The 15,668-nt window shown below is 41.7% G+C and overlaps 3 protein-coding genes across 3 annotated transcripts; 1 reads left to right on the top strand and 2 right to left on the bottom strand.

Moving 5' to 3' along the window:
* Positions 1–5,983: 5,983 nt before the first annotated feature.
* Positions 5,984–6,577, top strand: LOC145695232 (uncharacterized). Its single transcript, XM_081772235.1, has 4 exons — positions 5,984–6,106; positions 6,165–6,259; positions 6,307–6,416; positions 6,452–6,577. The coding sequence occupies exons 1-4, from the start codon at positions 6,081–6,083 to the stop codon at positions 6,554–6,556; spliced, it is 336 nt and encodes a 111-aa protein (XP_081628361.1). The 5' UTR covers positions 5,984–6,080; the 3' UTR covers positions 6,557–6,577.
* A 2,376-nt stretch (positions 6,578–8,953) lies between these two features.
* LOC145712322 (uncharacterized) lies at positions 8,954–14,037 on the bottom strand. Its single transcript, XM_081790007.1, is given in 9 exon segments — positions 8,954–9,157; positions 9,322–9,768; positions 9,813–9,991; positions 10,080–10,121; positions 10,181–10,439; positions 10,528–10,904; positions 10,977–11,258; positions 11,306–11,420; positions 13,408–14,037. Coding segments are annotated over 9 exon segments (2,535 nt in total).
* Positions 14,038–14,602: 565 nt separating this feature from the next.
* Positions 14,603–15,581, bottom strand: LOC145703127 (uncharacterized). The gene is made up of 3 exons (XM_081780444.1): positions 15,263–15,581; positions 15,003–15,217; positions 14,603–14,957 (listed from the first exon to the last, which is right to left on the bottom strand). The coding sequence occupies exons 1-3, from the start codon at positions 15,353–15,355 to the stop codon at positions 14,738–14,740; spliced, it is 528 nt and encodes a 175-aa protein (XP_081636570.1). The 5' UTR covers positions 15,356–15,581; the 3' UTR covers positions 14,603–14,737.
* Between the last annotated feature and the right edge of the window lie 87 nt (positions 15,582–15,668).

Raw genomic sequence — 15,668 nt, 5'->3', positions numbered from 1 at the left:
ATCTGTTAGCTTTTGCGAGATATCTGCTGTACTGACTTGAATGAATATGATACTGTATCAAGATATAAAAGATCAGCTTTTGAAACGGTCCCAGTTGAGTAAGTACTGGCTGAAGTCATTCTCCTACGAGCTCGTCTAAAAATGATTGAATAGACATCTTCCAGCGATTCAAAAGTCTTCAAGCTAAAGGTCCTCTTCTTTAATCAAGATGAAACTAAGCTTTCTGATTGAACATTTCGACATCACCAAAAAACTTTTGTTCAATCAAAACGCTCGTTTTCATCACTTCAATCTTGGAGGACCCCGCTTGCTGGAAAAAAACAATAAGTGGAAGAAAATTTCGGTTCATACCTGGCCTTGATCATCAATCTCTTCAAATGCATCGAAAGTAGCAGAAGAATCACACTTGGTACCAAATAAAACAGCACGAAAATGACCATTGGCATTGCGGAATGCTTCGATTTCACCATAAAACAGGTTATTCTCGTTTCATTGTGGGCTTTTACGGAATCACCTCTGTTAATTATTAAAAAGGGCCAATTATAAAACTGACCGCGTTTGTCGCTAATGACCTAGCTCATCAAAAATAACCTATTTCTGTCTGTCTAATTGTGACTCCTTCCCTGGATAGAAGCTTTCGTGTATTTCAGACTTGAGAAATCGCGGCAGACCTTGAATAAGCGGATCGAAATTGACCCCATTTTACTCCGAAATAATTAATTCAGCCGATATCTCCCTTTTCGGCCCGCGTTCCTGACAGCAAGGAAGGGATGAAAACGATAATCGTCCAAATTAAGCCTAAAAGAAAACGATATTGCGCATGATCTAGCAAACTCGGTCTTCAAGTTTGGAATGATTTGTTTTAAATTGCTTTTTACCTCGCCTGAACTGGGAATCGGAGAATTTGCCTCGTTGAAGAGGATAATTGAGGCCCATATATTTGTCTTATTCTGGTTCATTACAGTGCTACTAAATATAGATGGAGGGATAATGAATCCAAAATTGTCGGGTAGACGCTTGATTTTGACATCAACATGACCAAAAATCCGACACTTTTGGCCAATGAAAATGAAGATATTGAACCATATTCTAGCGCCATAATAATATTCGTCAAAATACAAATGCCCGACGCAATAGCCGGCCAGCAATTGATAAATTTGCAAAGAAACCTTCCTCCCCACCAGTGCCCGCTTATCAAAATCGTTATCTCTGACCTTGGGGTCATGACTTTTTCGGAGGAGAAAAACTCGCGGTCAGGTATTTTACGAAATCGATGACCCAAGAGTGAAGGCATTGCGGCGACGAGGTAGAGCAGCTGGGCGACGGAGTTTATTGATGTTAAAAGGGTGGTAGCATTCCAAGGATTACGCTAGAATAGAAACGTGACTAAGGGGTTTTCTGAGGATTTTACATAGTGACACCCTTATTTTCTTTTTGCAAAAAGAAAGTTGAAGAACTTCCTTAATTTGAAGCTGAGAGAATAAGGGTGTCACTTTGTTATTTAATAAATTTGAAGAAAATCCCGATTTATGATGACTACACCCTTAATTTACCCCCTTTTCACATTTTATATAGTGACCCCCTTATTTTCTTTTTGCAAAAAGAAAGTTGAAGACCTACCTTAATTTGTAGTTGAGAGAATAAGGGTGTTACTAAGGGTGTTAAATTCAAAGAAAAATCGCGATTTATGATGACTACACCCTTAATTCAAAATAACCCCCTTTTCAAATTAAATTTTTAACATTTGCGACATTTCATCAAGGCCTCTTTTTGCGTGCAAAATGCGTTTTCATTTGCATCACTTATTTGAGGCGTTAAAACACTGCGCTGTGCGCATATTGAAATGTTGGCTTATTTAAATCTGGGGTTTAACTGAATCGCTATTGCTCGTTTTGGCGCGCCGACAATATCGTCAGATTTCTCGGTCTTTCGATACAATGAAAGCCCGTGCATTCGCGCTTGATTGAATAAGTTTCGTAAAAGAGGCGTAATTTACGATGATAGATCTCCTAAGTCCTGGCCTCGGTCATTACGCGCAGTATCAGTAGAAAGTTACATCAAATTTTAAATTTGATTCTTCGCTGCTTTTTCGGTAAAATATTTTAATCAAAAGTTGAAAAGGGTTTTTTCAGAAAATCAAGGGTGTCATCAGAATATTTTATTCATCATTGTCAAAAAAGACCAAAAATGGTTCAAAAATCTGCCAAAACCTTCTGTTTTTTTTTGAAGGAAATTCTTGTAAAAAGACCTTTCCGCATCAAAAACACTCGCTTGAAAAAAGTTTGACATACCCTCAGGGCGAACAATAGAATAAGATGAAGAACTGCTCCGAGTATTGATGAAATGCCAATTCCAATTGCTACCAGCAGATCTTTTAATGGCTTTATTTATATACCGCGTAGAGCCTTAATTTCCAATAAAACCCACGTCCCTGAGAGTTCAAATTCTGCCTCGGCCATTTTCTTAATCTTCCTTGATTTTTCTCTCAGAAAAAAATAATAAAAAAGTATTTCTTTGAATATAAAAAATGTGTATTTTAACATGTCCTCAGGCGAAATCCTTAATTTTACTCTCGCGCGCCATCTCTTTTCGTCTTTTTCTCCTTTTTTCTCGGTTTTTACGATATTCGATTTCGATGCAACATTTTAGAATTTTTATAAACAAAATTGGATGATCGTTTATTTTTCATTAACGCATAATTTCTTTCCCGTTACTCGAAATTTAACCACTTTCGTTGAAACGAGAGTCTAAGTGACGTGCCTAGCTAGTGTGTTTATGCATGCAAGTAGAACATGCAAGCACACGTGAGCACGGACAGGGGAGGACATTTGAGATAATGTTGAATGTCCAGGGCAGAAAATGAAACAATAAACAGCCGCTCAGTGAGACAACAGAACTTCTCCAAAATCAAGACAGCTTGTTGATTTTTAGAAATTCTTTGTCAAGTTTCACTTAAAGTTTTCAACACTACCTTTTTATCCATAATCAAGTTTAAAGTGCCCTTGTTTGTAAGTAAGGCTACGTGGCCTTATCTAAATAGGCTCACTACAAGTATTTTTCAAGTAAATAAGATTTTAACAGATCTGGATGAGATCGGATATAATCATTAAAAAGTCCTCCAGGAGGACCCCTTTTGCTGGAAGAAGGAAAGTCACTGGAAGACTTTTGAAAACACTAATTTTCGAATAAATATTTCAGAGCAAAGTTAATGCCCTTAAAATTTTTTCTTGCTGCTTATATCTTAAAGGAGTGGCTTACGAAAAGTCCTTTTACTCAGGATCTTTGCTTAGTCAAGGCGCACGTTGTTTCGCTGAAAAAACGCAAGAAAGATGATGCAATCAACAGTTAATTTTATGAGAACGAAAAAGCACAGTGGCAATCACATTCTCACGTGACAGCTTCTTCTTCTCCACCCTTTTCTGCTATCTTTCAAATTTTCGATTTTTTTATTCAAAATACTGGTTCAATTCGGCAGATAAAAAAGGAGGGGAAGGAATAAGACCGGATCTAGCGGATCTGCTTATAAATCGCTTATAAATCGAGCTCGGGGATCCGGCTTTTAGAAAAGCGTCTAAACAAGTTTGAAAGCTCATCGATTTTAGACCCCTTCCAACAGTTTTCAAGCACAGTGAAGTAAAAGTTTGATAATCAGATTTTAGAGTTTATTAAAAGCCAAAGCCTCGGTATTTGATTTAGCCGAGTCTCGTCGAAACAAAAAATTGCACAGTGAAAAACAGTGAATTAGAAAAAAAACGAGTCACAGAGTTCAGAGGGATTTTTCAATTTCTACAGGGAAATAACAGTATATTGCTTCAACTCTGGCGAACTCAATTTGCAGACAATTGATCATTTTCTTTAGTTGCACTCGCTTAACTTTTGGAAATTAATGAGTGCTTTTTCGAAGCTGTACAGTAATAAACCGGAGGTTGGCGATTAATCTGCAGAGGTTATGATTAACTGTTGGCTAATTGAGTTCACTGCAGTTGAAACAATTTACTGCTGTATTATCATTTTAATAACGGTTTATTTATGAAACCTTCTTTCATGTTTCGCGAGAAAGTGAGCGAAGCCGCAAATTGTTTCTTTACTTCGATGATGCCCTAGAAAACCTTAAGCAGTGATTCAATCTTGCGGAGAAATCACCTGCGGCTCAAGAAATTCACCTCGTGGCTGTGTTAAATTTCCCATTTAGATTCTCCAACCGCAAGGACATTCCCTCGAAAAACACACCATACTTGGAATTTTGAGATACCCTTTTGATGATGTGTAGGGGATGAAATCCTTAGCAAGATTTTAAGCGAATTTCTGCTAGGATTTATCAAGGTGACACCCTTAAATCTTCCAAAATGATATAAAGGGGCAGAGAAAAGGGTTCACAGCTCATTTTGGTAAATAAAAATAAGGGTTTCACTTCGTAAAATCTCAGAAAAAACATTGAATCAAAGATGACTCACCTGAGAAAATTCGCTTTAGCGAGGAACAACTACTGTCAATAAAATGCTCAATAAATGAATTTCGGTCAAGCGGTTCGTACATTTTTGAATTCCTAAGGGCGTCACCCTGAAATTAACAGATTTTACATCAATTTTGTGCATCCCTTAGACGATTTCTTCAATCGTACGTCATTTCAATTTGTAAACATGATTTTTAAGAGAGCACTTTGAGAAGCTGTTTCAATCAAGTTTTATACCCCGGAAAAATCTGGACGTTCACGGGAACAGAAAATGACTTGATCATTATGCTTTGCTTATAAACTAGAGACTTGTTAGCTTCGTCAGAGGCACTTGGCGCGACAAAGTGTTCCGTTTAGAAAAACTCTCGAGGAAGCTTGATAAGTCGATAACATTACATTGTACATTGTTGCCGCTGGAAAGAAGAAAAAGCTCACACAATTCCCTGCATCGAAATAATTTGCTACGCCCGGATTCTCGGAAGCGACAATTTACGATTTCAATTTCTAAAATCGCTCAACGAATACAAATTCCAGCAATTTTTCAAGCTTTTTGACAGCAAAAAAGCAGATATTGTAATTTATAAATAATAAGTCTCAAGGTTTGTTTATTACAGGCTGCTATCTACAGCAATACTCCTATCATCGAATGCTCATATAACTGAAATCGTGAATCATTTTAAAATAATGAAGTTTTGAGGCAGAAGTGGATTCTTGAATAGTGATACTCAGCATAAACTTTGGAAGCGAACAACTCTTGATATTAGGGTTTCATTTCATTCTCGTGAAACTGAGGTTTGTGTTCATATTTATGCCAGGGGATTTATCAACAGCTGTTTTTAACATGTGGCCTACAGCTTTGAGGACACAAGTTGATTTTTATCAAAATCTAAGCCTTTTATTGAAAAGCTGCATTTCGAAAAAACACCTGAAAGCCTTTTCCTAGTAGGAAAACAGAAAAATGGATCGGACTTGAAATTTTATAGGAAAAAATGCTAACAATTTTCGTCTCAAAAATAAAAAGAGAAACGTGTGCAAAACTCCTTATGTATATTTTCCCTTCATTCTTGCTGGGCAATTCTTATCAGTGTGCCACTTTGGGGTCCTTCTACGCGAGCCACTTTTTCCTAGATAATCCGTCATTGGAGTTACGTGATTGTGGCGGGCACTCCAATGGCCGAACACCTGCTCGGCTCACTCACGTGACACTTAGCGATTCCAGAGTAACGTTTTCTTTATCGCAGTTGGTAGAAAAGGCCGGTTGCGGCTTTGATGACGGCCCAAGTTGGAAATTACCGAAATCGCGCTCGTTGAAAATTAGAAACGCACTTCTCAAAAAAACCAAAATCAGACCTCAGCTTTTTTCCTCTGTAGGAAGAAGTCTTTTCCTACAAGAGTTCAAAGAACTGGCAGCTGCTTCCGAAGCCACTATACAGTCAATACAAGCTGAAAATCGCTATTATTATCGAAAGCCGCAATAATAAAAATCTTTTAGTGCCAGGAAGTTACTGTACTTCCTGTCAGTGCACCAGGGAAACTGCTGTTCTACCGGAAAACTATTGTCTTTTGAAGGATAAATTCTCACTCCGACCGATCAAAAATCAAAATTTTTTAAATTCAAGTTTTGAAAATGAAAAACGTTGACAACCAGAAAACGTAAGAATAAGTTATTCTGAATAACCAATCATCTTTAAGATTAAATCACTTGGTTTAGGTTTGAAGAAATCGCCCAAAATGTGTTGGACAATTTCAACGGAGACGAGTCAAGATACACCTATCTGACTCCATCAGAATGTCGCGAACTTCAAAGTAAGTTTTCTTCCGTTATGAGAATTTACAAAGTCATCGTTTTATAGACTTCATCGATGACGACTGGCAAATAAAACGAGAATGCTCGAAAAACCCGGTCGCCTTCGCCGATTACATGGAAGACTGGGCTTCCACTGAGTTTCCCACTTGCAATTTGGTAGAGAATAGCAATGACGAGTGGATATTTTTTAGAAATTCTGCCGAGGAGGATATCCAGGGGCACCGGACGCTGCTTCAGCGAATCATCTTGTCAGCAGCATTTTCTTCATTTTGATGGCTCTTTTCATCATGAAATAAATACAATAACTGTCTCCCAGAAGTTGTTAGTTACAGTGTCTCTCCAAGGCAAGATGATTTCAAAAAAATTTTCGCGGGCCCGGAAATCGTCAAAAAAATTCTTGTCTAGTTTTGTAGAGCTCGTCGAGAGGAGTCGAATGATGTATCAAACTCCTGATAGTTTTAAGATTTTCCGCCAAAAAAGTGATAAGAAGGTGTCTTATCAAAGATTTTCTGACCAGCGCCGTTTTTGTTCTAGAAAAGCTGAGGTCATGCTTGACCCCGGAAAATGATCCTCATGACCTGTTCTATTACAGCAAAAATTTCAGCCCGTCATCATACCCAGCCGAGTTTATCGTTAAATTTCATTTTCCAAGGAGAATGGGACTGGAAATGGGCCAGAAATTAGGAACGTGCAGCGACAACAAAATGCACTATTTTTTGATTTTTCGCTGATAAGGACAGCAGGATACGTATGCATGAGCTGAAATTTTTGCTGTAATAGAACAGATCATGAGGATCATTTTCCGGGGTCAAGCATGACCTCAGCTTTTCTAGAACAAAAACGGCGCTGGTCAGAAAATCTTTGATAAGACACCTTCTTATCACTTTTTGGCGGTAAATCTTAAAACTATCAGGAGTTTGATACATCATTCGACTCCTCTCGACGAGCTCTACAAAACTAGACAAGAAGTTTTTTGACGATTTCCGGGCCCGCGAAATTTTTTTTGAAATCATCCAACAATGTTTCCAAAAACGGAAGTCTATTGAAAAATATCAATTGCATTTCCATAAAATGCGAACTGTTCTCAAAGCAGGTCAGAACAAAAAAGATGAAGAACGCAGATCGAGTCAAAACGCAAGAAAAAAAAGAGTCAGGTTTTTCATTTTCAATTTCAATTTAGATTTGAAGAAATTGCCAAAAAGCAGCCGCAAAATTTCCAGAAAAAGATCCCAAGCAATACATTTTAACTGAGGAGGAATGCGACGAGGCTCAAGGTAGATTTTTGAACAGTTTTTTTGACTAAATATTGAAAGATTTCATCGATAATGATGATTATTTTGCCGAGATTTGCGACACCTACTCGGAATACGAGAGTTTCGCTGACTACGCGGAAGACTACATGGACGGCCTTTTCCCTACTTGCGATATTGTAAGTCGATTTGGAGCAAAAAATAGAGGATGTTGTGTTTTTTAGACTTATTGCTCTGGAGCCGAGGCGACCAAACTCGTCAGGAGCAGCATTTTCTTCTTTTTGATGATGTTTTTCTTGATGAAATAAAAACTGATCTTATGAAGCAAAAACGTGTCAATTGACAATTGTCGCCCAAAACCATTATTTGGGCAGCGCGTTACGAAATTAATTCCAAAAAGAATGTTCCTAGTGGGCGGCTATTTAACCCATTCCAGCGCGTCATTAGCTCCCGCAGCAGCGCATAGCCGATCTTTCTCGCTGAGTTGGACAGGCCGGATGCGAATCAGTTGAGCACATTTTCGTTTCGAAAGGGAGGTTATTAGGGAATTCTAGTGGTTGGGGTGAAGATGTCGGAAAACGTCATAAAAACGATCCCGGCCTTGACTTTTAGTAACTCAGTTTTTTGCTTTGGAAAATTTCTGAAGAAAAGAAATTTTCGTGAAACTGAAACTGAATCAGCCATAATCGAGGATCATTTGTGTTATTGTAAAGCTGGATCCAACTCACGATAATGACGTCGTTTCTCTTCTCGCCTTGGTTTATAATGATTTGGTGAGTTCGTTCTTGTGATCGTGTTTGTTTCCATCAAACTTCGGGGCCAGATCACTTTTCAGAAACTAGTGATTTTTGAATTAAACAAGGCCGTTACGGCAGAAATGATGATCGAAAAACGGGCTTGATTTGCAGGTATCTTTTTAAAATTAATTGCGCGATAACACTTCCGATTTGGATAAAAGGCCTGTTAGTGGTTGGTGGAACGCGTGGAGTCAGCGCAAGGTGGGTAGATGTGTCCCTAACCACATCCTCTCCGAATCAAGGATGGTTACTGAGATTAGCGGAATGATTATATGAGTCATCAGTTTTTTCAAATTATGGAGGAAACAGAAGCTCTTATAGTTAGTAAGTGCAGCTTTACTATTAAGTAAGTAGAATGTAACCAAGCCTATGTTGTCACTCTTCCTTGATTTCACTACTCAGATATCTCTTTTGTTCTGCAGCAAAACTTCTGCTGAAAAGCCTTTTGACTTGATGAGTTTTGTTTATTTTCAGAATTTCTATTTTTCAAAATATACAGTTGTTAAAATTCATATGCTGTTTTTTCTTGTAAGCGGCTGGCTACCAGAAGCTGACTGTACAATTCTCTTAATTTCGTGAGTTTCTTCTGCTCAAAATTAGCTCCGGCTCTCCTTCATCTAAAAAATGATTTTTCTCTTCCTTGATTTCACCAAAAAATAAAACCTGCTTTGGGCAGAATTCCGCCAGAAATAGAATCATCCATCGCGCTCGAAAAATCGGCCGGATCCACAACGCCATTGTCGTTTCTGCTTTCGTCGCCGAAGGCGCCATCGTCGTCGCCGGAGTCCATGTCTTCTCCCGGCGCTGGGTTCACGGGAACAGTGGCCGGTCCCTTCGGCGGCGCTTTGATCTTAAAATAGCTCGATTAGTTGACATGTTTTGTGGCCATTTGATGGTTATGCTGATTTACGGCCGCGCTGCTTTAATAACGACCATTACTTTTCATCGTCGCCAATTAAATTTATTTGATCATTTTTTTTTGCAAATTTCTTTCTATTTTTGGCCCAGACTTACATTGCTCGGATACCGCATCGCGCAATCAGAAGGATTACAAACTCCTTGTGGTCCAACAACGCCTTGCATTCCCGGCGGCCCAGGAGGACCTCTTGGTCCAGGTAAGCCACTAGCTCCTCGTTGGCCGTCTCTTCCGAATCCAGGAGGACCGCGTTCGCCAGCAGGACCAGGAATACCAGGGTCGCCAGGTAGTCCGTGCCCAACTTGACCGCGATCGCCCTTTTCGCCTCTTGAACCAGGGTTTCCATCGTTGCCAGGCGGTCCGGGCATGCCAGGGTGTCCTCGTTCGCCAGGATCACCAGCGATGCCTTGAATTCCTTGAGGGCCAGGTCTGCCCGACAAACCAGGTCGACCAGGCTGGCCGGGAGGACCTCGTCGTTGGTTGAGAACGCGTCGGATTGCTCCGCCATTTCGCATTCGCTCATTTATCAGGCCCAAGCAAATATCCTTCACAAAGATGACTAACTCTATTTTAACGATTTTGAACTTACTCTGACGCGCTCGTCGTCCATGTCTTTTCCCGGCGGTCCCATCGGGCCAATTGCTCCTGGAGGACCTCTTTGTCCGATCGGCCCGCGCGGGCCTTCGATTCCACGACCACCCATTGGTCCTCGCATTCCAGGCGGACCCATCGGCCCTTGTCCACCGGGCTCACCTCTCCCTCCGGGCTAAATGAAATTCAAAAACCCACATTATCTTTGCGATTCTTACATTTCCATTTTCACCGGGATATCCTTGAATTCCTCTTTCTCCTTTTCCACCTGGTGGACCTTCAGGACCGGGCGGGCCAGGCTTTCCATCTTAAAATTTTTTAATTCTAGAATATGCAACGACCAATTCTCTAGATTTCAAAACGAACCTGCGCCTTTTTCTCCAGGAACGCCAGAATGGCCCTTGTTTCCCTGAACACCAGGCAGACCAGGAGGCCCGGGTGGACCTGGATCGCCAGGCTCTCCTCTTGCGCCAGGAGAGCCAGTAACTCCTTGTGGACCAACATCGCCTTGCGGTCCGGCAGGTCCTTCCGGTCCAACCAATCCGGGATCACCTCGAACACCAACAGGTCCTTGCGGTCCGATAGGACCTGCGGGTCCAGCTGGTCCTCGATCACCAGGAGGCCCCTTGTTGTAATTTAAATAAAATTTTACTTTTAGTGATTTCTTACCATCGGACCAGGAGCTCCCATGTCGCCATTATGCCCCGGCGGACCTTTATCGCCCTTCAAACCATCTTTTCCTTGAATTCCTTTTCGCCAACGGCTCCTTTTTCTCCGGGAGCGCCGGCATCGCCAATGTCTCCTTTGAATCCCTTTTCTCCAGCTTCTCCTTGTGGTCCGGGTGGGCCATCAAGTCCTCTTGGTCCGACTTTCCCAGACGGTCCTTCTGGCCCTGGCGGTCCGGCAAAGCCCATCGGTCCCATTAATCCGGGTTCTCCAGGAACACCTTGCTCGCCCATCGGCCCGGGAACTCCTTGATCACCAGTGTGTCCTCTTCTGCCTGTATTTCCTTTTTCTCCGGGTTCTCCAGGGTTTCCGGGAGGACCCATTAAGCCTTGCTCTCCATTCGGCCCCGGTTCGCCAGGTAATCCTAAAAATTGATGACTCCGCGGATTCGATATTTTCAAGGACGATTTTGGTCACTTAATGTTTCCGCTAGTACCTTGAAGTCCAGGAGGCCCTCGCTTGCCTTCCTGTCCCATCGGCCCTCGATCGCCTTGGTGACCTTTTGCCCCTGGCATTCCTCCTCCAACCGCTCCTGCAGGGCTGCCACTTCCTGGATCGCCCTTTTCTCCCTTTTCGCCGACAAGTTCATCTTTCATTTTCTCCTTGAGAGTCGTCACAATCGATTCATAAAACTGCGGATCTTTCAGCAATTCCGCGATTTCCTCTGCATTGTTTTTCGATTTCCCAGCAGCATTGGCACTGTCCGATGTAGGAGTAGCTATTTTTGGAGTGAATTTCAAGCGATAACATATATTTCCATCATACTTGTTGTCGTTGTGACTTTTTCCGTCGTCAAAGTCGTTGTTTTTGGAGCATGAGTCGTTGTTGTTGTCGGTTTTGCTGGTGCAGTCGACGAAGAATCTACATAGGTTTCGATAAACTACAGTAAGAATGAAGCTGAGAATCAGAAACGGTGCCTGAACTTGAGCTGGGAGGTTCTGTCGTTGCTGGAACAAATTGAGTGCTAGAAGATTGCTCTGTTGTCGTGGTGGTGGTGGTGGTGGTCGTCGTCGTCGTGGTTGTAGAAGTCGTTGTTGTAGTTGTTGTAGTTGGCTTCTTTGTTGTTGTAGTAGTAGTGGTAGTCGGAGGGACTGTGGGACTTAGAGGTTTGAGCGTTTCCGGTCTTGAAACATAATTTATCGATTTCAATTAATAAATTGACTATTTACTTGGCTGTGGGTGTTTTGATGATGATGGGAGACCATTCTCCGTCGTCGTCGCGCAACTGCCGTCTTTTGAGCTGGTTGATTTAAACTAAGCTTGACAGAAAAGTGACATTTTGAAAGAAGACAAAAAGCTACTTCGTAATTCAAAGACAACCGCCAAGGTTATTTTTAGAAAACGGAGGTTTCAGCTTGTCAGAATTCAAAACAGCTCCGTAAATCGAAATCAACAAGGATTTTTCAAGACACAATTTTCACAGGACACGCGCTTATGCTCTCAACCGGGTCCTAATAGAATTTTCTTGCTCGAGTTTCTTGGCTTTCTTTCTGTTTTCTCTTTCTAGCGCTCGGCGCTTCTTTTCATCTGCTCTTTCCGCTCTTCGGTTCGCCTTCAATAATCTTCGTTTGAGGCGATTTTCTTCGATTCTCTGTTTTCGGCGGGAAAGGGCAGCAGCTTCTTCGAATCCTGCGAAAATTAGCAAAGCTTATTTTTTTGTCCAAAAGCTGTAAAACAGCAAAAAGAAGCTTTTGAACAAATTTCCTAGAAGCAGGATCCGGCGCATTTCGCGATTTCTCTATTTCAAAAATGCCTCTGTAACTGTTTTGTGTTTTTCTAGCGGGTAAAGTTCAGCATCATGAAAAACGTGTCGAATCTGGCAATTTCAGACAGGTTCGCTTTAACACTCAGCAGTGGCTGGTTTTATGTTTTGACATTAACTCCTGGCCCGTGGCGACCGTCACCGAGAGCGGAAGATAAAGGATATATGCGCTTTTACGGATTTTTAAAACTCGAGCCGCACTTTTTTACGGCACTGACCTTATAAGTTCTCAGCCGGATCAAAACCAGCTTTTCACGAATTATTAGGAATGTCACTTGCGAACTTCAATGAGTCATTTTTCAGAATTTTTTTTTACTTGAATTGAAATCAAGGAAGAAAACCGACCCGGTTTTTTAATAAAAAAACTTTCTGAATAACTTAACTTTCAATTAAAACTTGAAGCAAGGTAATGATTGAACTGAATATTTCCGGTAATAAATTACGACCGTCTGATTGACTGGAATCAGACTGGATTTTGTGTATTTTCCAGAATGGTTTTATGATCTTCGAAGCTGGCGCTGAGTTGCTCTTGTGGGAAATGTTTAGGAAATAAATGACAATAAAACCGGACTTGGAAAATGCTTTTGGGGCCATAATTACGCTTTATCGGAAGAGCATCTTTTCTTCTTTCTTTGATTCAAATCTACAAATAGAGCTCAAGACTAAATTAACTGAACGAAAATAACAGACGATTTTTCAAATTTTATCTATTTTATTTTTTCAAACAGTTTTTATTGAATATTTATATTCATTATTTCGCAGCCAAATTTCGCGACCTTATTTCTAAAGGAAAAGAAACATTTCATTTTTTCTGCATGGCTTTATATAAAAATCAAGCGTTCATTGCCGTTCTCATTTTGTAAAAAAATTGACTGCTGGAAGCTTCTTTTCTTCAAGAAAAAAAAGCTCGTATTTGCTCAAGAAAAATGTTGACTTTATTGAGCTCCTGCCAAGTTCGCATTTTTCTATCTCTTCACACAAATTATCGAATTATTCCAAAACGCGATTAAGATATTTCGATCTTGTCCTTGGCGTTGTTTATTTACAGAAAATTACAGTAATCCAGCGTGAAAAAACAGCAGAATGAAACATTTTCTCAGAGTACCATCAGCACTTTCATCTCGGCTGGGTGATGTTTATCGTGGTGCCGTTTCAACTTCAGCTTCGATTTGAACTTCTTTTGGCAGTGTCTGCAGCTCACGGAGGTTCGGAGAGGCGTTCCCAGGGACTTGAGGTGTTCTTCTTGATGTCGCGAGTAGGCTTGGTCGGTGGCGAAGGTGCTCGGGCAAATGGGGCACTGGAGCGGCTGATCCAGGTCGACGGAGAGGTCGATCGAGGCCAAGTGATGCGTCAAACGGAAAGGAGGAACGTTCGTCGGCGTCTGGTCCAGGTCTTGGTCGAACTCGTTGGGCCAGAAGATGTCGGACTCGCTCTCCGTTTCTGAATCTTGAATCGAGCAGGGCGGCGCGGGAATCTTCGCTTCCGGCGACGAAGACAGATCCAAAGACGAAAAATGCCCGCTTCGATCGGCGTAAACAGGCGAAATGACTCCACTGGGAACCGGTTTCAAAGTCTTCTTCGAAGTCGGGAAATGGGAGCTCTTCATCGTTCCGTAGCCACGTGACTCGTTGCTCGTGCAGAAGCTCTGATACTGCTCTCGAAGAGATTTTCTTTTGGGCGTCGAGGCGAGGAACTCTGGTTTGGCTATTTGGGAGATTTCGCTACTGACGTTCATTTTTTTCTCTTGCTCGTTTTTTTCTTTATGGGAATGGGTTTTTGACAATTCTAGTTTTCTGTGTTTATGATTCCGGGAAGCGGAGCGAGAGGCCTATATAACTGTGCTGCGCCATCCGGCGAGGATCGAATCAGACGATCGAAAATCTTGATTTTGAGCAGCTGGAATAAGCAATTGCCAATTGGGAATCTCGCTGCTCCTAATTGTTTGCCCAGCCGCGGCTGATGAGAGCCAACTGGCCTACTTTCCAGCTTCAGCTTTGGATTTCGCCTCTATCGCTTTTGTATACAGATCAGTTTGGGCGATAAGTAATGCATACTCCTAATTTGAAATTTGGTTACAGCGAAAAAATCAAAGGATCAAAGAGAGTCGACTGAAATCAAGAATAAATAATTATGCGCAAATGAGGTCGAAAAGTCGCGTTTATTTCAAAGGAAATTTCGCGGAACCGAAATTCGGAGTCGTAAATTTACGTGGACATTTATTCCGAGCTGCTTTGAAGAGGTTTTCTTCTTTGATTTCTCGAGAAATGATCAAAAGGACAAAAAATGACTCAATAATCTGCTTCTTGATTTGTAAAAACTGTATTTTATACAGGCATCAATACAGACATCAATATATAGAACGGATTAGATGGATCTATTTATTAACTCTTATATATTGTTGAACTTAAGGGAGTAGAGCCTAGTTTTCAAAAGAATTAGGCGTTGACGACGCAGGAAGCATAGTTGACGTCGTTGTTGACGGCTTCGGCGTAAGCGTTGGCGTTGTTTTCGAATCCGATTCTGGCTTTTTCGAAGCACATTTCGATGTCTTTGCCTTGCCAGTCGATGGTGTCGATACCGTGGATTTGGACGAAGACGATGTCGACCCAGGTAGATTTACCGGCGCCCCAGACGGCAGCGTCGGAACCTCGAGCGCTAGAATTAAAATTTGGAAAAAGGATAAAAAAAGAATGGACTCACATAAATTGGAGAGTCTTCTTGGAGAAGTTTCCGTTCTCTTTGTAGGCGGTCTGGCCAGAGTAAGCGTAGACATGTCGGTTGTCGGTGAAATCAATTCGAAGGCGTCCATCATCGATGGCTTCGATGAAATCGCTGCCGCAGAAGAACTGGCCAAAGGTCAAGAAACCGAGGTAGTCGCTCTTGTGCAGATTCCACTGCTTGATCAAGTATTTGATCTAAAAATGGAGGGTTGGAGGGAGGAGCGGAGACCGTGGACTTACAGAGGCAGATCGGGGAGAGCCAAGACCGAAGGGATACTTGGAGGCTGGGTTGTAAATACCCGGTGTTTTCTGCTGGAAGTTATTGGTGCTCATGTCGAGGGTCAGAGGAGAGCAGTCGACGGTTGGGCCCTCGGTGGTTGGTGGCTCGGTGGAAGGCTCTGTGGTTGTGGTGGTGGTGGTGGTAGTAGTGGTAGTGGTGGTAGTGGCTGAAAGGTGTTACGATCCATAATTGGCTCTATTTGAATTCACGCTTGTGAAAAAATTATAAAAAATAAAAAACAACACGCTGGGTCCCGCTGAAAAGTCGGCACCTAGCGCGCCGCTCTATCAGAACAGAACAAAAATATCTTATGAAGCTGGCTAGCCAAAAAACGTCGTTTTTATAAAGCCGGCCTTATCTCCGTAT

Source organism: Oikopleura dioica, chromosome 1, assembly GCF_907165135.1.
Source record: "Oikopleura dioica chromosome 1, OKI2018_I68_1.0, whole genome shotgun sequence".
Lineage (NCBI taxonomy): Eukaryota > Metazoa > Chordata > Appendicularia > Copelata > Oikopleuridae > Oikopleura > Oikopleura dioica.
The sequence above is the reverse complement of the archived record's forward strand: the minus strand, read 5'-3'. Positions and strand labels throughout refer to the sequence as shown.